Genomic DNA, 25754 nt, shown 5'->3' on the forward strand with positions numbered 1-25754 from the left:
TAAGGCAGGGGCCTGACCTTACAATCTGATGCCGCCGTGCCCGCACCAACACCACAGAAGATCTTAAGGAAACCACAAACAACGGCATTCAGCCCCATCAGCCAAATTCCTGGTGTTGCCTTGGACATCGCCATTGCTACAGTGTGAGTCTTTTTCTCCCGGCTCATCCATGCCAGTTTCTGTGAGCAAAAAGGGAATCATTATGGTGGCTCACATCTGACTCTTCCCATGCTCCTCCAAAGTGCCTTACATGTACTAGCCCGTGTGAATCACACCACATTGTGAGGCAAACACACTCTTATCACCCCCAGATGACACGTCAAGTAAACAAGGCAAAGGGAGGCCAAGCTGCAGACGGCGGGACGGACATTCGATCCCAAACACAGTGACCCATCAATTTCTGGCCCAGCTTTCACGCAGAACCTGCCGATCGTTAGAATAGGGTTCCCAACCTCCCGCTGCTGACATCTGGGAGCAGGCTACTCTTTGTTGTGGGGGACTGTTTTGTGTATTATAGGATGTTCAGAGCATCCCTGGCCTCTGACCCTGAACCCTGTGTTAACAACCAAAATGATTCCAGATCCAAATGTCTCTTGGGAGGCAAAACTGCTAGCCACCGAGAATCACCGGTTTAGGGTGACTATACCTTTCAGTTTTCCTGGCTACGTCCTGTTTACATCTGTTATGCAGGCATTAGTCTTCATCAGGGCCAATATCAAGGGCAGATGACCCCTGTAGTCACACAGAGCCCCACGCTTGGTTTGATGTTCTGCCGTCACCATCTTGAAAAATCTTAACTTTTGAACAAAGGACCTTATGTATTCATTGTGAATCGGGCCTGCAAATTACAAGACCAGTCTTGCTCTTAAGAAGGCTGACCTTCCCTGGGGATAAAAATATATGTTTATAAAAAATTAAAAATTAAAAATTAAAAAAAAAAAAAGAAGGCTGACCTTGACTCTCAAAAGAGTCCCAGCTGGGAAAAAACTCCTAGGGTAACCCTACTGATTATATGTAATAGAGCCTTTAAAAGCTCACCATGTGATTTTTTTTTTCCTTATTGAGTGAAAAATACAAAAGTCTGGTTTGCTCTTCTGTCAGAGGCTACACAGCTGGTTTTAGTCACCAAGCAACACATTCATACTTACACATTTTGCATTTTGCATCATAGATTCCCTGGTGCATATACACTCTGACATTCTCCCCAGTAAGAGCGAGCCTCTGCTACCAAGCAAATAGCCCCAATCCTCCATAAAAAGAGGTCTCAGGGACATAGGTTTCCTGGCAAAAATCTAAAGGGCAAGAGGTATGTATTGTTCCCCTGAAGCAGGGGACTAAAACTTGAATGTCTACACGGGTCATGCAGATAGCAGAAATCAGTGAAGTCTTCTGGTTATTGAGACACCAAGAAACGATAAGACTAGGCAGCCCTGAAGGCCATTCATCCTCTCAAAATGGTAGCTACCACTCAATTTTAATTCGGGTGGACACGCTGTTACCAGATAGTCTCAGTTCTCCAAAAGATACAACTATGTATTTTATGTGAAACCTTCCACTGTAAACACTGGGAACTAATTTAATTTAAAAGATATCATCTGTGCCAATCACTTGTAGACCAAACAAAAAGTGGTCTCCCCACATGAGCTCCCAACACCTGTGCCATCATCTTCAGTTGTCTTAACTCCTTTTCCCTGCTCTGGTCATTTGGGGATTCCACCAAAGTTTCCTTACTGCCTGAAGCTGAATCCATAGGTAATTTTCTCCCCCCGCCCCCGACCCCGTCACATAGTGGAGGAGGAATTGTATTTAATGCTTGCATGGGTTGATAAATATTTGGGTAGGAACCTAGCATGTAATCGATTTTCAGTTCCACAAAAATAATTGACTGGATCTCCTTAAAATATTGAAACTTGCATAGTTGGCGACAATAGCCCATGCTGGCGCTACCTCTGAATGCATTCTCTAGGCAACATTCTCTTTGGCAGATCCTGGTCATACCCAACACTTTAAGAGCATGAAAAAAAGAGCCATACAAGGCAGAGCACATACGCTGGGGCAACCAAAAGCTGAAACCCCTATTAAATGATTTCTTAAAATGACTGATTCTGGTTAAAATAAAAAATGGCCTCTGGTTTTGCTGACAGGCATTTGGGATGATTGCTTTGCTTTTAGTAAACTCCTAGGAGGAAAAGCAAATCCACATGGTGTGGAAGAGAGGGACTGATTAATAATCAAAGTACATTTGTGTCTAACAATGAAAGCCAAGATGCAGAGGGCCGTCAGTGAGCTACAGCTTGGAGGCCAAATCCTGGTGGCCCGTGTTTTATGGCCCAGAACCTAGAACGGTTTTTCCATTTTTAAAGTAAAAAAGAAGAGGGGGAGGGGTCAAGGAGGAACAAGAGGTAGAGGAGGAGGAGGAGGAGGAAGCAGCAGTACTCTATGTGGCTCCCAAAATATAGAATATTTACTATTGGGCCCTGTACAGAAAATGTCCACCAACCCTTGGAGATGGGTACATCACTCATTTCCTAACTTCTCAACATTGATTAAAAATGTCACTGAAATGATCCTACTTCTCTCACCATCCCCAGCGCCAACACCATCTCTACCCTCTCTGTGATGACTGATTTTGGAAACCTGTATTACTCACCACTGCGCATCTGGTCAACCAGATGCACTCTCTGCTCTCATATGAACATCTTCGGTTCCGATCATGCACTGCTGCTGTCTTACCGCCATCAGGCTGTCCACGGGCTGCCTATTTACAGTGCCACCATCTTAAACATTAATATTAGTGTCAGAAGTTATACACAAAGCTACAACCTGTTGGCATCATTCAGTTTGTTTCCTTTCCTTGTGGAGACAGCGCCACCAGCTGACAAGGACCCTGGCGAGGTCCCAGGAGAGCCTGGCTATGGGGAGGGGTTGCATAAGCTAGGGCAGCGCTTCATAACCAAGTAAAGGGACTCCTGAAACCCGCCACTGCACGGCGCAAGTTATGAGGTTATTATGAGAGACTGGAAGGGCGCACTCCGAAAATGACATTTCCCCCGTAATATACCAGAACGAAAGTCATAGCAAATTTAAGAAAGAAACCTGAATTTCATCTGTTTCTGTCCTATCTTTAGAGTAAATTCCTGGCAGTATCATTGCTGATACAGAGATAAGTGACCCCACCGCTGAATGCACTGAGGCTGTCAATCTGAACTCTTCATCTAAATTTTAAGCTCCGGTAAAGATTCAAAACAGGTTTTTTTTTTTTTTTTTTTTTTTAAATGTTTATGTTCTCCATATGACTTACCACAATGCTTTCTTTGCAAACAGTAGATAGGTGTTCCACAAAAGGTTTTTGAATCATAATTATTATGCCAGGATACAAAAAGGGTTCACTTGGGAGTGGGAAAAAGCTGATAAATGCTTTAAGCAGTACACAATAAACAAACAAATCAATTAAATAATGAAAAAATCAATCCATAAGTGAACCCAATTAACCAGAGCCCACAAAGAGAAGAGATAAAACTTGATTTTTTTTTTTTTTTTGAGGGGGTGGTTTGGGAACAGAGGGGCAGGTTGAGCTGCGAGAAGAGTGTTTAGATACATTTAAAAAATAATAAAATAAAATAAAATAAAAACATCCGGGAAAAGCTTATTTCAGAGTCTGAATAGTAATGAAATGGATTCTATGACTTCTTTGATTCTCTCTCTATTAAAACCAGATAGTTTATGGCTTTTTGAATTAGGTTGAGTAAGAATTACTGTGGTTTCCAGAACTGCGGAAGAATGCTATTTGAATTCTACAAATTCGTTACATTTTCTTTGCAAAACCAAGCTTGGAAGTAAACCTATCAATCAGGCAACCCCAAAAAAAAGTGACAAAGAAGGGTTCAGATGAACTCTCAAACCTGGGTTCACCGTCAGGGCACAGGGGAGAAGTCTTATCCGGGGGCCTCGGTGCACCCTGGATGGAGCCTCGCCTGCAGCCCCTAGGGCAAGCCTGCTGAATTAGTCTTCCTCTACTTTATCACTTGATTAGCCTTGAAGGAAATTCTAAAAATGACAGGCCCAGGGGTGGAATGAGGCACATCCCACACACCACCACTCCTTGGTCCAAAATTAGACTTTGTCACAGACACTGATCTCCAAGGTGGCAAAAATAGCAAAAGCTGCTCGGGGGAGTCCCGAGCTGTCCCGGCAGAGTCCCCGTGGCTTCTCCGGCAGGCCGGCTGGCAGCTGGTGAGCAAACAAGTTCTCGCTGCTCGGTCTCATTCAACAGTCTGTCCTTCCCTCCCAGTACTCCAGCCGCCAACCCACCAGCACTCCCTAGAGTACAGAATAACCACACTTTGCTTTTAAAAAGTGAGAACGTGAGAGAGGGATTTTGAAATACAATATTGCTATTTGGTGCCAAAACTACCCAAAGAAACGGGATTTCTTGTAATGAGGATCTTCTAGGGCATACTCTAAGTTGACAGATTTTTCCAAAAGGCACTCTGATAGTCAAGGTTATTTGCAAACTCTAAGCCAGTTCTTAGTGGAGACATGGGGGGGACAGGAGAGCTTTCAGACTCTCCGATGGGGCAAGGCACTGTGACGAGGGGTAGAGGTTTAGGAATCAGACATAAGGATCTTGCATTTCTGGCTCCGGTAGTAAGGAGCTCTGTGGCTGCAGGCAGGTGACGGAACCACTCTGAGAGTGAGTTTACTCATGAACGGATCCATCCCCACTCTAACCTTGACATGTGCCTGAAGCATTGCAACCTTGTGAGGAACTGAAACCATGCCAACCCTCCTGGCCTCCTGCAACTGTGAGATGATGAATGTGTGTTGTGTTATGGTGTGTAGTCGCTGGCACTTCGTTATGAAAGAATAGAAAACAAACAGGCCAGACATGGACAGTCCACAGACGGGTAGGCGACCTGTGGAGAGTAACAACAGAAGGATGTAGGGACTGTGGGCAAGTGGCGTCCCCCAAAGAGGGCAGATAAGACCTGGCATATCTGATTGTAGTTGCCTTGGGGGGTATAAGGTCAGTGCTGTCAGACCTTTCCACTTTTCAAAGATAGCGTAGAAATCAGAGTTTATGTGAAACCTCTCAATTTTTAAACACTGGTCACTAATTTGGTATTTTTAGAACACTGGCAAGCTAATCTCACGGAGGACAAAGAAAACCAGTCATGAGTGATATGGAGAAAAGCAGGGCTCTCCCAGGACACCTGCTCCAGATTTGAGTCCCATGATTTCCAAGCTGGTGGCCTTGGGCTTTCCATACAGCGCAGTTGTCGGGTTAGAAAGTCCTGATAATACTGCTTGTTCCAGAACAGACACAAGATACATATTTATTATTATGGATATCATTACTGTATTAGCTTCCTAAGGCTGTGGTCACAAATCACATGACTCGGGGCTTAAACAACCTCACTGTATCCTCTTACCATTCTGGGGACCACATGTCCAAAGCCAGTTTACTGAGCTGAAGTCAAGAGGTTGGCCAGGCTGGATCCTTCTGGAGGCTCCAGGGGAGAACACTTCTTTACCTTCTCCAGCATTTCGGGATACCCACATCCTTGGGGCCACATCTCTCTCCCCCACCTTCAAAGCCACCAGCAACAAACTTCAAATCTCTCGCTCTCTGTTCCTGTTTTCACCGTCACTTCGCCTTCTCTTACTCCTCCTGTTTCCCTCTCATAAGGACGCTTGTGATAATACCGGCTCACTTGAACGGGCCAGGATAATCTCCCCATCTCAAGAGCCCTAACTTGATCATATTTGCAGACTCCCTTTAGCCGCATAAGGACACATTTATAGGTTCCAGGGAGTAGGAACCATCTTTGGAGTGTCCTAATGACTCAGCCTATCACTACTATCGTTCCTGTGATGAGACCGACACACCTCCTCTTTACAGCTGCTGGGTTCAGGTCACAAGTCTGATCCCAACCAATGCACTTTACAGCTGCAACTTCAAACAGGGGCAGGTCCCGCGGGAAAGCACCTGTCTGTAGAGGTGGGTTTGGGAATTTTTATAACAGAGGCAGCCAACAGTGGGGTCAGGGATTCCTAACAATGAGGCTGAGCCCAGAGGTGGGCATCACCATCTTTTTCCATTTAAGACCTGGACTACCCGGAGAAGCAAGCCAGTAGTGGTAAACATGCAATTCCTAGCTGAGGAAATAGCCAGATCTATGTAGATCCGTTCTTTGATGCCAGAAAATGCAGAACTGTAGCCCCGGGAAGGTCGGGGGGGCTGGAAGGACTGTCTTCATTGGCTGCATTGTCCCGGGGTGGTTCTTTTCTCCCCAAATCAGGGAGTGATTCACGTACATTAATTCTGAGCATTTCATAATCCCCACTTAACATCCTTGAGATTCAGATCCCATTTTGAAGCTTACTCATTTCCATCTAAAACAGGAAGTTGTTACTTTAAAAATCATATTCATTTTATGGAACTCATTAAGCATACAGCAAATTAAGAGCAAACAACATTATTTGCCAGTTAAATGTGCAAAGGGATGATCTAAACGAATTACTCATATTCCTGATTAATTTTTAGTGGAAGTAATGAGGAGGTTGTAAATGGAAAAACATGTGCACACCAAACCTGCTTTTCAAACACAAAACAATTTATGCTAATTGATGGCTTTACCAGTAAGGTAATCTTGGAAAAACTCCCTCAGATGCTTAAAAGCATCTAATGGAACAGGTAAACAATTTTAACACAAAGAAATGTTGCCCTGTAAAGTTCCAAGTAGACTTGAAGTCTACCTTACAGCCATCTGTCTGTCTGTCTATCTATCCACCAGCCACTCACCCATCCATCCATTCATTTATCTTTTTTTTTTTTTAAAGATTTTATTTATTTATTTGACAGAGAGAGATTACAAGTAGGCAGAGAGGCAGGCAGAGAGAGAGAGAAGGAAGCAGGCTCCCTGCTGAGCAGAGAGCCCGATGCGGGACTCGATCCCAGGACCCTGAGATCATGACCTGAGCCGAAGGCAGCGGCTTAAGCCACTGAGCCACCCGGGCGCCCCACCCATTCATTTATCTTATCTCCACTGCACTATCCAGAACTTGTAGGCATAGGGGAAATGGATACCAAGACTACATTAGTTCAAAAAAAATATTCTGAAATTGATGGGGAGAAAATCAAGAGAAGAATATTTCATGATGTGTGAAAATGATATGAAATTTGAATTCAGTGTCCATGAATAAATTTGCTTTGCAGCGGAGTCATATCCACTAGATTACATTTTTATCTAGAACTGCTTCTGCAAGTAGTGAAGTAGTTGCGACAGAGACCATCTTACTCCACAAAGCCTACAGTATTTACCGGCTGGCCCTTCACAGAAAGTTTTGCTGATCTACGCTCTATAATCCCAGACCACTGCATACACAAGTCATCTGGGAATAATCTGAGGCCACATTGGGACAGATCATTTTTCGGGCATGCTCTTCCTTTGCTTTAAATCCAACCACCCCACATGTTTAAATCATACGTTTTCAAACTACCCTAACCTTACAGTGCTGGCCCCGTTCCCTTTGGTTTTGCAGACTTCCTTCCAGATGTGAGGCTCTATGCATTTATTTGCAGCCACAATGCATGATTTGCATTACTTTTAACTGTTGTGCCTTAAGACTTCAATCCTAACTCTCTATGCAGTCCCTAGTACGATGCAATGAACAGGGCAGGTAATCCCAGGGAGCTCTGTGCTCATGGGTATTTGAGTTTGTGTTGTCTTTATGAATCAACGTCCGTGAAGGCTGACCAACCAGAGATGGGAGACGCATGGCTCTGGGCAGGATGGAGTCTCTGCACAGGTTTCCCTTGGCCCACAAAGCATTACTGTTTTGTTGCTGGTCTTAGCTAGAATTCATTTCCAACAGTGGCAAACTACAAGATATTATATACAGACTCAAATCCTTGGCTTCCTTAGAAAAAAATCAAGAGATGTCCTACGTGGAGCCCTTAGGCTCATCAACAGTCCTCTGGTCTTGGGCTTTTGATATTTTACCCCCATTCCCTTCAGCCCTCTTCTGTCTGGCTCCCACCACCATTTGAAATGATAATGTGTGGTACAGCTATGAATATATACCTATAGGAAGATAATCTACACAGTTGTGTCTACAGGTGTCCATATGCATCCAAATTAATTCTGATGAACATAGTCATGACGGTGGACTAATGATGATGTTCCCTCCCCGATTCATATATTGAAATCTTAACCTCCAAGGTGATGGGGTTAGGAGGTGGGGCCGTTGGGAGGAGATCAGGTCATGAGGGCAGAGCTCCCTTGCCCCATCCATCAGTGAGACACAGAAAAGAGAGTCATCTATGAACCAGGAAGTCGGTCCCACCAGACACTGAATAGACCAGCACCTTGATCTTGGGACAACAAGCCTCCCAGTGAGAAATACATAAATTTCTACTGTTGATAAGCCACCCAGTCCTCTGGTACTTGCTGGAGGAGCCTGAACTGATAAAGACATGAACAAGTAGGAACTGAAGTACAAAGCACATCAACAGGGATGTCCGGACACTGTGCCACCAGCTGGCTCTTGGGGCTTTGCAAAGATGGCATTTAATCCAGTTGAGTTCAGGAGAAAGCCATCTGCTCAAATACTGCAGGCCATATTTTTCAGCATAAAGATTCTATGATTGCATTCTACAAGGGTACGCACTGGGTCATAAGGAAGAAATTCCGCACATACCATTGAATTTTTCACGCTCTGGAGCAAGCGCTCATGCTGCTCCGCTATCGCCAAGGCAGCGGAGTGGACCTTCTGGTAGATGGCTTCCCCATCTCGCGTTTGAAAGATAAACAGCCCTTCCCCAGTTTCACACATCCTGTGAAAACAAAAACAAAAAGCTTGTGAAAATCCAGCTCCAAGAACTGCCACGCACGGGGAGCCTAGAACACTCCATGAAAGGAGACCCACTGATTTCACACACGTTCAGGATTCTTGTCTATGTTGGTTAAATGACGTTAACTAGAATCAAAATTTCCAAAGGATTTGTTGTTAATCTGGGCAGGAACCATTCATATGACGCTAACACGGTGCTGAATTTTTTTTTTTTTCAGTCAAGAAGCCAAGATTAATAAACAGCTTTCTTGATTCTCAGTATAATCCCAGCACTTTGCCTTCCCACTTTCCAAGAGGCACCTGTACACTGTGTTCTCAGGACTGTCCATGAATCAGAAGCTCAGTAGAAACTACATCAGCGCAGATGTGGAAGGAGTCTGTGACTCGTAGATTCTGTTCCTTCCTCAGAGACAATGGCTTTATGGATTCTTTCATTTCCAAAATCATTCTGGATTCCTTTTTTCTCACTTCACCTACTGACTTTTACCTTGGACACTGTTCCAGCATCCAAAGTGGTCCCAAATGCCCTAACACTCTTCCTTTATGGCCTTAGCTAACAGAAACCTGTAGACGGAAACCCAGAGCCAAGAGAAGGTAAAATAATGAGTTTAAGTTGAGCCTTTCCTACGCCCTTTGGGAAGATAAGGATTCAGACATAAGAACATGATGGCCCTATAGACACACTGAACAGTTTTGAATTTCCCCAGAATTACTCTGCCTACAGGATAAGTCTGTCACTCCAAACCATGGATTTTGCAATTCAGTCAAGAATCTAGAAGACCATCAGGAGCTCAGAAAGCAGTGGGAAATTCGCTGACGCCTGCACGTAGCAAGGATGCATCAGGGCGGAGTGAAATAAGCAAAGCCGGGCTCCAGACTGCCGCGCTGGGGTCGCGCCTCGCCAGCCTTGTGAGCCGGTATGTGCTACTTGGCCTCTCTGCGTCTGCATTTCCACTTGTAACATAAACAGAATGATAGTAACCACCCCCTCAGTGTCCTGAAAGTGTTAGACAGGATACGTGAGTACACAAAGGAAATCTCCACGTCCATAATTCCACTGGAAGGTAAGCTCCGTGTAGACGAGAATTTTTCCTGATTCATTCACAGTTCCGCGACCAGTGCCTAGAGCACGGCTCACCCTCTATCGGGCCTTCAATAAAGAACTGTAGAATGGGAAAGGACAGGCGGCGCTAGGCAAAGGTATAACAAAGAACTTGAGCCAGGCTTCCTTGTGGAAGTTTTATTATTTATTTATTTATTTATTTATTTATTTTTAAAATTTTGGGGGGGGAAGTTTTATTTAAACTGAAGTTCTCCAGACCCCCTGAGGAGGGCAGGGCTCTGGCCGAGAAGGGAGGAAGAACAGTCTGGCAAGGAACCGCACAGAGAACACCCTGAGATGGGACAAAGGCGAGTGGCCCAGCACACAGGGAGAGGGGGGCAGGAGGGACAGCCTATGTTGCTGGAGCATCGGGGACCAGCGTGAGCACCGCAAGATGAGGGGCTTCATTCTGCAGAATCGCCACCCGAGGGCAACAGCTCCCACAGGCTCGGATGCAGACTCTGGAAACCGTTACTCTCTCTTTGCCTGTGACGTTTCACACCAACATCGTGTCTGAGAAAAATACTAATGGGACTGCAATTATGAGAACTAAAATAAATGACCTCATGGCGGGCAGTATTAATAATCGAACTTAAGAGATCGGAATCCAAGTCAGTTCCACAGTGCCTCAGGGCCAAGGTGAATTTTCCGTGTGGGCACGTGCGTGTTTAGAGTTTCTGGACACTGTGGCAAGCAGGATGTATCTTACATTCAACATGTGTATTTATGGTCATCTTCTTCTCTCCACCCCGGCATAGCGCTTATTAAATCAATAATGCTACCGTAGGGAAGGAAAACATGAAACAAGATGGGATCGGGAGGGAGACAAACCACAAGAGACTATTAATCTCACAAAACAAACTGAGGGTTGCTGGGTGTTGGCGGAATAGGGATTGGGTGGTGGGGTTATGGACACCAGGAAGGGTATGTGCTATGGTGAGTGCTGTGAAATATATAAGCCTGACGGTTCACAGACCTGTACCTCTTGTGCAAATAATAAATTATATGTTAATTTTTAAAAAGTTACCTTTCACATTTACAATTACATTAGATTTGAAAGAATTCAGTACAAACAAGGCAAATCATAAGAGCCTCAGCAACAGATGTAAAGGTAAAGACATGGGCTTTTTCTTCAAGGAGTTTACAATGCACTTGGTTAAAGGAGATCTGTGTCAGTGAATAAGTTCGAGACTAACAACAGGGCACAATGAGCCATACAGGGTCAGAGGAGCCCCCTGATAAAGCAAAGCATGGACGAAAGGCGTGGGTGTGAATGTTACATAGTAACGAAGAATTTCAGGAAGCCAAAACACTGGAGAGAAACTGATCAGAAGCATCATACAGAAGAGACACAAAATCAGGAGCAAAACATTGTAGAATGTTGTCATTCTTTTGTCTGGGAGAGTGAAGTGAACAAATGGAGTGTAACCACTCCCCCACACCGGCTGCAGAGTGCCAGAGACACTATGGCAAGAAAAATAGACACACAGAATCACAACACGAAATAAACAAGAGGCTTAATCACATGGGATCTGGTGGGTCCAGCCTGAAGAAAAATGTGGGGAAAGGTCTTTGGGGCTTGTAATTTAGGATCTCTACGCCGGCACAGTTGACATCGGCGATACTGCATGGCCAGATCATTCTTGGTGGTGGGAAGTCTCCTGTGTGTTGTAGGAGGTTGAACAGCATCTCTGGTCAGTCTACCCACCGGCAGCCAGTAGTATCCTCAAGTTGTGACAACCCAAAACCTCTCCAGACATTGATAAATGTCCCCGAGGGGGCAAAAGGTCCCCAGCCGAGAAGCAATGAAATAGACCCAAAACAAGGGGCTGAAGGAGCACTGAACTTATGGGTCAGAGGTGGAGACGCCGTACACAGAAGGAAGCTTCTGGGAACAGGGGAGCTGTTGCTTCGCCACAGATGGGATTCGGGTTGAAGCAGAGTATGCCCCAGCCCTGTGGTCGGCGTGGCCTTGCCCGTTCCAGTCACTGGGGCCACTGCCTGGATCTCAGCTCAGCTGGAGATGAGGCGGCAGCTGACTCTGCTGGTGTAGTGTGTGTGCATGTGTGTGCGTGTGCGTGTGTGTGTGTTGCCTGGAGACCAGTAGCGTGGGAAAGAGAAACCAGCACATCAGGAAGCCACTCAGGACACCGAGCATGGGGCACCTCTTGGGAATGTCAGTCACCCTCGTACAACTTTTCTCCGTCAAATTGTTGTGCCGCCTGTTTAATACTTTTAAAATCGACTCAGGTTTCTTCTCTCTCAAACAAATGTATTGTCCATAAGCTACCAAATCCATAATCATAAGCCAGTATGACCCGCAATAAATTGAAGGCAGACGTGAAAACGAATGCAATGAAAACAAAATACGTTATTGAACCCTGTCTTCGGATCAAAAGACCCAAACGGGATGTGTGCTCCCTCATTAGTAACGCAGGTAAATTAAAAAGTGTTAGGGGCACCTGGGTGGCTCAGTCAGTTAACCACTGCCTTTGGCTCAGCTCATGATCCCAAGGTCCAGGGATAGAGCCCTGCATCGGGCTTCTCTTTCTCTCTCTCTCTCCCTCTGCCCCTCCCCGCCACTCTCTCTCTCAAATAAATAAATAAAATCTTTATAAAAACAGAAGAAGACAGTTTTAGAAAATAGGGTTTAGACATGCCAGCACCTCTCCAAAATGGTTTTTACTGTAATTTAATCAAAAGGATCGAAAAGGTAGTTGGGAAGAAAAATACTGCCACTGTGCGAGTCCCATTCATTTACTATTAGGCCTCTATCACAAAAATCACCCCACATTTGGGGAAATGTGGGTGAGCTCCCCTCCTGGAGGTGGTATGGGAGAGAGGTAGGAAAGACCATCTCCTCCAGTTCCCACATATGTTGGAATCAGGGTCAAGTATACTGACCTCTCGAAGTTTCCACGGCCTCATATCCCAGATGTTAATAATAAGATCACCCAAACCTCTGAAGGTCCTGGGAGACTGTATTTTATCTTTATCAAGGATCCTGCATCAAGGTAAGCACTGAATTAGGATTTATTGTTCTTATTTTAACTTCTTAAGTCAAAGCCTCAGGGAAAACTTCAGGAGGGAGGCACAACTGCATTTTTGCTTGGAAGGAAACTCAGGTGACCACATCCCAGGACAGCAGGGGAGCAGATAAGATGCCTGGCGTGGAAGGTGTGTGGCTGGGGATGAGTCTTTGAGGCTCACAAGCTATGAAAACAGAATAATACAAACCTCTTCTCTGAGAACAGAAATACGAATTCAGGAATAGGATTCTCCCTTTGGGAATAGCAGCAGCTTTCACTATATAAAAACTACAACGCAAACAACCAGGGGGTTTTATTTCTCCAGCTCCAGTGAAGTAGTGTTCTGGAGAGTTAGAACAACTTCCACAAAGCTCATCAGTCCCATGAGTGAGCAAAGACAAGGTCCCCAGATTGGGAGAGTGCTCTGACTGTCACAGGCTGAACTTTCTCCCCTGGTTCCACCATCGATGTCGCCAGGCTTCCCAGAGGTTCCCTTAAATGTGTACATTATTACCTTTTAGATTTAAATTCTAACCCCACATATAGGGACTTCAGAGTTTATGAAAACAAAACAACAAAACTAAGCATCCAAAGTCATAAAACATGGCTAGTGTAAGAGACAGTGGTAGTTTGTTAATTATATCTGTTCTTAATCACGTAACAGGTAAAGTCAAAGAAACATCCGTTTTCCCCTTTTGTTTCGCCAGGCCATGCCCTGACCTAGATCTAAGGGGGCAGCTGTCCCTCATTTTTCCTGCTATGGCGCTCTCCGAGCAGCGGGCCGAAGTGGAAGGGCTTTCACAGGTCTAAGCCCAAACGCGACGTGTGTTCTCATCCCCAGGAGAATGAAAAGTCGGGTTAGCACCAGAGGGAAACCGCGGGACAAGCCTTGAAGTGAACAAGCCCTTGGTTAACAGACCAAACTGAAGTCCGGTCATCCCTAGGCTGCCCTCCACCCGCCGGGGGTTCCTCTGTCGTCTGAGCTGCTCTAGGAGGATCCTGACCCCCAACCCCAACTCATGGCCAGTCAGTACACACTTTTGGCTTTAGCGGCAAAACATGTCCGTATCCAAACACTTGAGCCCACGATCATTGTGACCAACGTTCCTGCAGCCACTCTTGTCCCCACCGTGAGCACTGTGACACCCTCCTAACTGGTTTTAGCTTCAGAGTCTAGTTTAAAAGAAAGAAAGTCAGACCGTGTCCCTTCTTCGCTCACCACTTCCTAGCTGGGAAAGAATTTAAACTTGTCCAAAACACCTGGTCTAGTCTTGGCGTGGCAACTACCTGGGAGGTAATTTTTGTTTGCCTGGGCTTCTTGGGTTGGACAAATGGGAAGAATGGGATTGAGGGTGAGGCTTGGGGTCACGTGCCGTCAGTGGACCTGGAGGATGGGTCCGGCCACGTGCACAACCAATGTGTTGATCAAACACGCACGTAATGAAGCCCCAGTAAAACCTCTCCACTGTGGCTGGGGGCTTCCTCGCTGGGGGTACTCTACGTGCACCGTCAGATGCTAATAGGAAGGCAGGATGCTGCTCTAACTCCACAGGGGGAGGACACAGGAGCGCTATGCCCGGCACTGCTCTGGATTCTGCCCCCCCGCCCCCGCCACTTCTTCCCTGGCTGATGTTAGTTACTCTGTATCCTTCGCTGTTAGAAGCTTTAACCATGAGTTTCATAGATGTCAGTAAGCTCTGAATCATTCCAGCAAATCACGAAACCTTTGGCGGTTGTGGGAATCCCTCAACTTGCAGCTGGTGTCAGAAATGGGATAGGTCTCGGGGACTGTTCCTGCAAACCTTGCAGTGACCCACCTCTACCCGCCACCCCCCGGGGCACCCCAACAAAGACTAAAGCCCAATTCTTTACAGGGGCCTTCAAGCCCCACCTAGCCAGACCCTGTTGCATGTCTACCTTTACACACGGTGCTTCCCCCTCCCTTGTTCTGCCCGGGTCATGCCAGCCCCTTGGCTCTTCTTTGCACGCTCCGCATCTACCCGCCTCGGCACCTTTTTCCAACCCCCTTCTTCTGGCTGGAATGCTCTCCCCGCGAGTCCTCCTCCAGCTTTTGTCAGGCATCCCTGACTTGGCAAAGCCAGTCCCACTCATTCTATTTAAAATCGCCCCCACTCCTTTGGCACTTTCTGTTGAATGACTTTATTTTTTGCTGTGGTCTTACACAATCTAACATCTCTTTTACTTTTTAAAATGTCTATTATGGTCTATACTCCCCTTTCCTCTACGGAGTGAATTTCACAACAGCACAACACTTGTGTGTTCCATTCACGGCTCCACATCAGGCTCCTCGCGTGCACTCGGCGGACATCTGATGGAAGAAGGAAATGACTCATTCCTACTAGACCCTTCTAGAGGGTGAGGAACCGTCCCACAGAAAGTAGCCGCCTACACTAGTGGATTATTGCCTGCAGGAAGACGGCTGCAGCAGACACATGGCCAACAGGTACGTGAAAATACATCCAGCATCACTCACCTTCAGGGAAATCAAAACCACAAGAGGGTATCACCTCACCCCGTCAGAACGGCTACTATGAAAAGCAGAAGAGATAACAGGGGTCTGGGAGCAAGTGGAGAAAAGGAACTACTTGTGCACTGTTGGCGGGAATATGAACTGGTACAGGCCCGTGGAAAACGGTATGGAGGTTCTTCCAAAAACTAGAACTAGAACTGCCTTACGACCCAGCGATTCCACTGCTGGGTATATATTCAAAGAAAATGAAATCACCGTTCCAAAAAGATACACACACCCCAGGTTCACTGCAGCGTTATTTACAATAGCCGAGACACGGAAGCAGCCGAGTGTCCACCAATGTAAGTGCATAAAGAAAAACTATATACGTATACACATATGCACACAATGTAGTAGTAGCCATGAAAAAGAAGAAAATCCTGTTATGTATAACACCATGGACGGACCTCAAGGGCATTAGGGTAAGTGAAATAAGTCAGACAGATAAAGACAAATACCGTATGATCTCACTTGTGTCTGGAATATAAAAAAGCCAAACTCACAAAAGCAGACAGTGGATGGTGGTGACCAAGGATGGGGGGGGGGGAGTCGAGCGCAGGGCACAAACTTCAAGTGAGAAGGTGAGTAAGTCCCAGAGATCTGTGGCGCAGCGTTGTGAGTGCCGTGGAAAATACGATGTTGCAGACTTGGAAGTTGCTAAGAGAGAAGATCTTAAATGTTCTCAACCGCACACACACAAAAGGTAATGCCGTGAGGTGGGGACAGTGTTAAGGGAGCTCACCACGGTGGTCCTTCTGCTACACACACTGTACACATCACACTTAATGTTGTAAGTCCATACCACGGTGGTCCTTCTGCTACACACATTGTACACATCACACTTAATGTTGTAAGTCCATACAACCTCAAGAAAGCTAGGCAAATAAATAAAATAAAAATACACCTACAATTTTTCTTAAAAATGATGGCCACACGACAGGATGTCCTGACGAGAGGTTTTTTCCCAAAGGTGATGGCAAATTCATCCTTTCCTTTAGGGAATAAACATGTTAAAATCACAACAAGGGAAGGGACACAAGCCAGAAGGGACCTGGCTGGCTAAGCTTCTTATATATGATGTGGCCTTGCCTGTCTGAGTTCACACCCCCACACCTAGCACAGATCTCCTGAACGTGACTAAAAAGCTGACTCTGTACAGGAGTAAGGAGACTCTCTCTTCTCTTTCACACCTGCCTCCATTAAAGGAATATTTATGATGCGTGTGCATTACCTTTGTAATTAAAATTACTTTTGAGATAAACGCTGATGGGGAATAAAAGTCCATATAAATGGCACAACTATTGTTTGTATTTTCATGCAAAAGGAAAGAACTGCACTTTATTTATTTATTTATTTAATAATTTTAAAAATTATTTTATGTTAGTCAGCATACAGTGCATCATTAGTTTTTGGGTTTTCTTGTTTTATTTATTTATTTATTTTTTTTTTAAGGATTTTATTTATTTGACAGAGAGAGATCACAAGGAAGCAGAGAGGCAGGCAGAGAGAGCAGAGAGCCTGATGCGGAGCTCGATCCCAGGACCCCAAGATCATGACCTGAGCTGAAGGCAGAGGCTTAACCTACTGAGCCACCCAGGCGCCCCCACCTTTAGTTTTTGATGTAGTGTCCCATGATGCATTGTTTGCATATAACACCCAGGGCTCCATGCAATCCATGCCCTCCTGAATACCCACCACCAGGCTCACGCAGGCCCCCTCCCCCTCCCTTCTAAAACCCTCAGTATGACTCCCGGAGTCCAGAGTTCCTCATGGTTCATCTCCTCCTCTGGTTCCCCCCGTGACGCTTCCCTTCCTTCTCCTAACGTCCCCCCTGCTATTCCTCATGTTCCATGTGTAAGTGAAACCACAGGATAATGGTCTTTCTCCGTTTGACGTATTTCACTTAGCACGATCTCTCTCCTCCAGTCCCATCCATGCTGATGCAAAAGCTGGGTATTCGTCCTTTCTGATGGCTGAGTAATACTCCATTGTATATATGGACCACATCTTCTTTATCCATTCGTCTGTTGAAGGGCATCTCGGCTCCTTCCGCAGTGTAGCTATTGTGGACACTGTTGCTATGAACACTGGGGTGCATACGGCCCTTCTTTTCACTACATCTGTATGTTTGGGGTAAATACCCAGTAGTGCAATTGCTGGGTCATAGGGTAGCTCTATTTTTAACTTTTTGAAGAACCTCCACGCTGTCTTCCAAAGTGGCTGCACCAACTTGCATTCCCATCAACAGTGTAAGAGGGACCCCCTTTCTCCACATCCTTTTCAACATTTATTATTTCTTGTCTTATTAATTTTTGCCATTCTGACTGGGGTGAGGTGGTAACTCCGTGTGGTTTTGATCTGAATCTCTCTGATGGCTAATGATGATGAATATTGTTTCATGTGTCTGTTAGCCATTTGTGTGTCTTCTTTAAAGAATTGTCTGTTCATGTTTTCTGCCTATTTTTGACATGATTATTTGTTTTATGGATGTTGAGTTTGAGAAGTTCTTTACAGATCTTGGATACCAGCCCTTTATCTGTAGTGTCATTTACAAATACCTTCCCCCATTCCCTGGATTGTCTCTTTGTTTTGTTGACTGTTTCCTTTGTTATGCAGAAGTTTTTTATCTTGATGAAGTCTCAAAAGTTAATTTCGCTTTTGTTTCCCTTGTCTTTGGAGATGTGTTTTGAAAGTTGCTGTGGCCCACCTGGAAAAGGTTACTGCCTACTTTCTCCTCTAGGATTTTGATGGATTCCTGCCTCACATTGAAGTGGACTAAATCTAACCAAAGAAGTAAAGAATCTATACCCTAGAAACTACAAAACACTTATGAAGGAGATTGAAGAAGACACAGAAAGATGATAAAACATTCCATGCTCATGGATCAGAAGAATAAACATTGTTAAAATGTCTATGCTACCCACAGGAATCTATACTTTCAATGCCATCCTGATCAAAATACCAATGGCATTTTTCCAAAGTGCTGGAGCAAACAATCCTAAAATTTGTATGGAACCAGAAAAGACTCCAAATATCCAAGGAAATGTTGAAAAAGAAAAAGCTGGCGGCATCACGTTGCCTGATTTCAAGCTATATTACAAAGCTGTGATCACCAAGACAGTATGGTACTGGTAAGAAAACCAGACACATAGGGGCGCCTGTGTGGCTCAGTGGGTTAAAGCCTCTGCCTTCGGCTCAGGTCATAATGCCAGGGTCCTGGGATCAAGTACCAAGTGATCTCTGTCTGTCAAACAAATAAATAAAACCTTAAAAAACAAAAAAACAAAAACAGACACATAGATCAATGCAATAGTAGAGAGCCCAGATAAGAATTACACTTCTAAGCAAGCCCACGTGTGAGATCCAGTACATGTTTATGCCATTTTCTCTACCCAACATGGCAGGAAGAATGGGGTATAGTTTGTTTGTCGATTTGCTTTCGATCATTTAATAAGAATGGGTGTATGTTCCCTAAAATACACAGGAATGAGAGATTTATATTAGAAGAGCGATCCTGTAAACTCATCCATTACAGGGGGGAAACAATTTTCTTCCCCAATGAAAAGCTATTTCACCAATTACTTGTTTTCAGAGTGATATATACTAGACATGAATAATTTCTTTTCGGAGGCTATTCAGGTGCCTTTAATAAAAAAATAAAAATTAAAAAAACCCAAAAATCCAACCCAAAAAACTTTTCACAACTTTGTGCATTCCCTTTAAGAAAAGTAATTTGTACATGCAACGTCAATTTTTCACATATACTTGGCATACCTAAAAATTTCTCTTAAAATGATGTCAAAAGCACAATAGAGACTCTCTCTGGCTGGTAAAGAGAAGCACTCATGTGTGGTAATTATTCAGTACCTTCTGCCAAATGTCACCTGGGCTTCTTTCCCTCCTGCAGGTGCTAAACCCAGGGTATTAATTTAAATCACTCAGGAGGTAAGGCAGAGCCTGACACCGGAGCCTGCTAACGCAGCAGCCAGCTATGAAATTAACAGGGGTACTTAGTGGACACCTGCCACCTTTCTTTAAACAATCACATTTCAAGAATGGTTCCAAAGGGACGTGTTGATGCAGTTTGAACCTTCTAACGTGGTTAAAAGTTAGATCTTCCCATCTTCACAGTTAGACCTTCCCATAAAAAAAAAAAAGAATCAGAGCCCCCCCCCCTGCCAACCTGATGTGTTTCACTGAAGTTTCAGGGCTTCCAAGTGGAAAGAAACAAACAAAAGACCAGAAAAACCTCAAACAAAGTAAGCAGTAGGTCTCCTGGCCACCAAATAACCTCACCACTCTTTGTCTCCAGGGGCAAGGAGTGGCAATTCATCAGGCAATTGCACCTTATTAAAAAGCTTATATTTCAACGCTAGATTTCTCAAGAAAAAAAAACAGAGATATGATCTGATTTGCTTCTGTTGGGTGAAGAGGGGGAGAAACAACATCTAGAAGACTTTAAATGATCTATGATCATGATACTGCTGTCCACAAGCGACAAACAATGCTGACTCTGGAATGCTGAATGAGCAAACAGGAAGTTCCAGAAACTAAGAAAATAGCACATATCCAAATGGTTTTAGGGTGCTCTGGCGACATGAGAACACCTTCCTTCTCTTCCCTAGCTCCGCAGAAGTTCATGAAGAACTGGACTCACCTAGTGGACTATGACATTCAGCCTTCCTAGATACTATCAGGGTTTGGAAGTAAGAAGACCAGAGTGTGAGTCCTCAATCCACCATTTACTTGTCTAATGCCTCTGGACTAGTCATCCAGGTCTCCAAGTTTCCTTTTTTTTTTTTTTTTTTTTTTTTTTTAATATTACCTACTTTCTATGAGCAGCAAATGGCTTCAAGGAGACAGTGCATGCGAAATACTCAGTATAGTGACCTTCATGTAATAACGGCTGTGTAAATATCAGGGATTATTTTCAATGGCTGGTATGCTTGCCGGGACAGAGTTTTTCAACTGGATAATTGGACCAGATTCCCATCTGTTGTGGGGGATTGTTCCGGGCAGCGTATGCTAGCAGCATCTCTGGCCCCTCCATCCACTGGATGCCAATGGCATCCTTGTTCGACTGTAACAATACAAAAGGACTCCAGACATAGACAGATGTCCCCTGGGACAAACACATCCCAGGCTGAGAACCGCTGTTCTGTATTTCAGTGCCATTACGAGTGATATTGCTAATTACAGTCCAATAGCAGTTTTGCCCTCTTTGCTTTGGGGAGGTATTAAATGCTGTATTGGACACATTTTGTTAGATTGTCTTCCATTTTAAACCTTACATCCATCCTTCTTCTGATGGCATTGGTACCCTCTTCCTGCTTTGGGAGAACCACCCCACTGCATTTGTACCCTGCTTGCTTTGTATAAAGTCCTCAGTGTAGTCCTTGACACCTCGGGAAAGTGAGGGTCCATATACGGTAGGAATTTCCTTTCTATCGGCTCAGGGCGTGAGAAGATCCCAAAGTTCTTGGAAGCCTCCAAGTGGAGCCAAAGCAAAGCCATCCTAGAAGAAACAGGACTGAGAGATGAAACCTACGGTCATTTAGCCTCTGATCAAGCCAAGCCTGATGTCATCCCTACCACCTGGACCTTCAGGAATGTGAGCCAATGATCTTCTCTCCTGTTGTGTTGTGTTGGTTGACATAACTGTCTACTCTATGCCAGGCGTTCTGCTGGGTATTTGTGTAGCCCTTTTACAGGTGGCCAATGGAGCTCAGAGAGTGAAGTCATTCTCTCAAGGTCCACACCCAGTACGGGGTAGAGCTGCAAACTCTTCATTTCTTCCAGTTCCTGTCTAGTTTACTACACGTGTCCTGGTGTCAGTCTTGGTGGAGCAAAGTGGGGCCACTGAACAGGAGTAACATGGAGTCTCAACTCTAACAGAGGCTGACAGCTCGTCCAAAAAAGACCGGTTCAAACTTCTGGGGGAGATTCCTTGTGTTCTGGTGGGCAAAACTACAAAATCTTTGCAGATGCATGTTGGACCCATGAAAACTATTTGTGTAGAGAGACTTAAATTCTCTTCATTTATTGATAGGAGACAAGGAGAAAATCGTATTAGTTAATATGAAACGGCTTTGTTTTGAACACATCCAAAAATAGCCAAGGAAAAAATTATCTTCACTAATAAAGCAAGGTGATATGAAACCTTCATGCTTGGGAGAACACAAATGATCTTATTATCCTGAGCATCTTGATGGTAACTATAAAAATTCATCTTTATTTGAGTTTCAGGCAAAATATAAAATAGTCATATTACCTTGTGTTTAACACTGTCTGTACCCTGCAAACTCAAGTCCTACTCTCAAAGTAATCATAATAAAACATCGGAGACCCTACTGGGGAGAAGCCCAGCACCCTTCCTGATCACGTGCGCGCACCGCAGCTCTTACCCACAACAACCTCTCGAGGAAGTTATGACTTGGATAAACTTAAAAAGGAAGTTAAAACCTTTGTTCAAGGTCAATTTCTTTTTTTAATTTTTTAAATTTTCTTTAAAAAATATTTTATTTATTTATTTGACAGAGATCACAAGTAGGCAGAGAGAGGAGGAAGCAGGCTCCCTGCTGAGCAGAGAGCCCAATGTGGGGCTTGATCCCAGGACCCCAGGATCGTGACCCGAGCCAAAGGCAAAGGCTTTAACCCACTAAGGCACTCAGGCGCCCCCAAGGTCAATTCCTAATAAAGAACAGATGTCAGAAACTAGGGTCTCTCTGACTCCTGTCAGTGCTTCTTCCGCCCCACCGAGCTGTCAGAGAAATGAACAGGATCCTAAGAGCACATTCACGACACTTTCCCTTCTGAGAACTCGCCTTCTGGTTAGCACCAGCCCCACAAAGTATGACCACTGAATAAGAAAAGGTTTCAAAAGTACGAGTGTTCTAAGTCTGTACAATATTTGAGAAACAACACTGTGGTGTGTGGGTGGTAGGTATTCTAGTCATCGAACAGCTGGAGAGCTTGCACAAAGTACCCTAAAGGTCAGACCATAAAGAGAACAAAGTCATAGAACAAAATGCTTTCATTTTCTGAGTCAGCACTTTATAGCTTTTGGTCAAAGGTCTTGGAATATTTTTGAAATTTATGTCTCCAACATATCCATAATTTCCATCCATTTCTTTTACCTGAGCTACCGCAGTATCTCCCCATATGTACCTCTGCCACTTCTGTCCCATGGTCCACAAAATATAAATATGGTGTAACACACACACACACACACACACACACACACACACCTGCTTAGAAAATCTCTGTGGTTTCTTATCACACTTAGGAGAAAGATCAGTCTTTAAAATAATCTAGACCCTTAACAGGCTACTAGATTAATAAGAATAAACTAAACTTTTGCAAGAGATGAGTGGGGAGATGGAGAGGAGAAGGGAGTTGGGGGAAATTGGAACCATTAGAGACTATAGACTGTGAAAAACAATCAGAGTTTTGAAGGAGCGGGGGGTGGGAGGTTGGGGGAACCAGGTGGTGGGTATTAGAGAGGGCACGGATTGCATGGAGCACTGGGTGTGGTGCAAAAACAATGAATACTGTTACGCTGAAAAGAAATAAAAAATTAAAAATATTAAAAAAAATTTTTTAAAAACCTGAAAGATAATGTCAGAAAAAGTTTAATATTAATCATGAGACACTATAAAAGTTTACTAAGGTTTTAGTTTCCAGAAATTGTGATAGAAAGACATACTCTTCCTATTACTATTCCTATAAATCCAAGTAATAATTGGAAAATTTTAATGTTTGAATAAGGGCTACCCCAAATAGGCCCCACACATCCTGATCAAGGCAGAATTCCACTCTGCATCAATATGAAACACAAGTGGGAGATGCTATGAAGCATATAATCAACAGAAAAGTCTACTTCTATCATAAACCATTTTTCATACATAGATTTCACTGGTAGCGATTAATACATAAATAATTTCTGAGACCGAAACAGGGAAATATACCCACTTTCCCAAACAAATTCTGATCTTTCTACAGAAATGTTCCCACAAGGATAATAAACAAGTAATTCTGACAGAACATTGCTCTGAAAATTACAATTTTATTTTCTAATGTAAGGACCTTTGCCATCTCTGGGAGATTCACAGACTCATTTATAGCATTTCAATTTCCAGGTACTTAAAAATAAAACAATGGGAAAGAGCTGTTTGGGGAAAAAAGAGCTTAAAAACTTTCAAGGAGAGCTGTAGGAGAATCAAAGGCATCATTATTTCTGAAAAGCAAAGCTTAGATAATTGGGCTTTGCTTATCACAGAATGAGCAGACTAAGTTGAGTAGAGCATGATTGTCCTATTGTCACACAAAGGGTTTGAGGTGTGTGGAACTTCTGTTTTTACCCTCCTTAGATCAAGTATTGTATTCTTGTTGGGAAGAACCATTCGCTTTTACCAACACACACAAGATTTTTCAAAATCACAAGCTGACTGCTTTCAGCTTGAATATGAATGTCAGGCCATGTTACAGAAGCACCTATATTTCTTAAAATTTAGTCATTTAAAATTCTAAAATATAAAATTAATCTGTGATGTTTATTAAAAAAAAAAAAAAAAAGCCCAAATTCTGAGGGAGGAACTGTGCGTGAGGAGAAGAGTGAGATCCTGCTTAAATGAATCTCCTTCTAGCTAATGATCAACCCAAAGATTATCAGCACCCTCTTCTCTTTCCAAAATTGACTTCTGAAAGAAAAAAGGGAAAGTCCTAGAAGGGCTTACTGGGTCTTGATCACAATAAGCCAGTTCTAGAATCAACCTCTTAGTGTTAGGGTTCTTCATAACACCGCGGAAGGAAGTCAGTCAATGGCGCCTTCAGAAATGAACGGCCCCTCCCACCGATCATCTACCACAGTGAGCCAAGGAGAAAACATAAACAGAATAACAATATGGATGTTTTCCAAAACCCAAGTAGCTGGCGTGGGTCCAGTATGACCCGGTAAATGGTACCTTTTCAGCCTCTTTACCTAATGCAACTTCAGTTGGTGATATGGAATCAAACCATGCCATGAAAATTCATGAAGCATTCATGAAGCATTAGAACCCTCAGGGGAAATAAAGCCATCCTGCATAGAGGACTCCTTTAGAACATGCGGAGCCCTATAGGATCATAGTTCAACACGGCTGCAGAAACACACAGCAGGGTGGACGTGACACGTAGCCCCAGGGAGAGGGAAAAAGGCAGAAGAACAGTCATGAAACTCACCTCCCTGCCTCAAAAGTGAACCAAGCAGCATCTCGCCCGTACCGCCGCAGGGCACTTAGCGGCCAAGAGATGAGTTTGACTCTGGGATTCTGGACGTCCCAAAGACAGATGTGCTCATATGTAATCTGCAAGGCACATTCGCCATGTACATCTAAGTTAGGGGATGGCATCAAATACACATTGAATCTCTCTGGGAGAAAAACAGAAGGTTAGTTCTAAAATCCCGGGAATAAAACATCAAAGACATTGTAGGAACAAAGAGGCATTTCAAAATCATTCTAGCTTATACTCTAGGTTTAGGTTGAACATTCAGGAAGATAAGCTTTCTCATAAATTCACAGTCCCCGAAAATGGATTTTTAAATGGAGACCATGTTAAGTAACATAATAATGACATGGTCTGGCTGTCCACATATACTAAACACTATTTACATGAGCGAAGACCATTTTTAGAATTTTTGCATTTGCATAATAAAAAATATGTATGCCAATAAAAGACTAGAGCAATGAAACCATTAAAAACAATTTTTTTCCTGCCAAGTACATATTAATTACACCCACATTTTTGTGTTCACAAAAGATGCAGGTGCAAAATAATTGTCACATGATTTAATGATATTGAAGTTATATTGATCAACTCATAATTTTCATAACTAAATGAATAAAACTACACCCCAAGTTATTTAAATAGAACTCCATGCTGATACCATGCATTTAACTGACCACCGGTTTGGGGAAAATCCAATGGATGTACTTAAAATAGTTTTAACAAGAACTCTCCTTAGCCAATTACAAATATCCATTTGCTCATGTGGACTACTGTTAAAATTTAACCAAGACCATTCTCAGTAAACGACTGGGCTTATTACTACAACCAAATTTTCATCCCCACAGGTTCAGTCATGGTATTTCTGTTATATTTCTAGAAAATTCATTAATTAAGGAAATTATGAGTCAAAACCTGTAAGCGAAACATGAGCAAAAATATTACTACAGCCAACACATTTTCACCTATCCAT

At 43.8% G+C, this 25754-nt stretch overlaps 1 protein-coding gene across 4 annotated transcripts in view; it reads right to left on the reverse strand.

Moving 5' to 3' along the window:
* The window catches only part of DOK5 (docking protein 5), a 358181-nt gene that overhangs the window by 25466 nt on the left and 306961 nt on the right, over positions 1-25754 (reverse strand). For all 4 annotated transcript variants that reach the window (XM_013060172.2, XM_004759883.3, XM_045082055.1 and 1 more), the window contains 2 exons: positions 24737-24926; positions 8704-8839 (listed from right to left, as the gene is read on the reverse strand). In XM_013060172.2, the coding sequence (XP_012915626.1) occupies positions 8704-8839; positions 24737-24926 (326 nt within the window). The remainder of the gene's footprint in view (positions 1-8703; positions 8840-24736; positions 24927-25754) is intronic.

The sequence above is a fragment of the Mustela putorius genome, unplaced genomic scaffold (genome assembly GCF_011764305.1).
Source record: "Mustela putorius furo isolate JIRA1106 unplaced genomic scaffold, ASM1176430v1.1 tig00000592_pilon_pilon_pilon, whole genome shotgun sequence".
In the NCBI taxonomy this organism is placed as follows: Eukaryota; Metazoa; Chordata; class Mammalia; order Carnivora; family Mustelidae; genus Mustela; species Mustela putorius.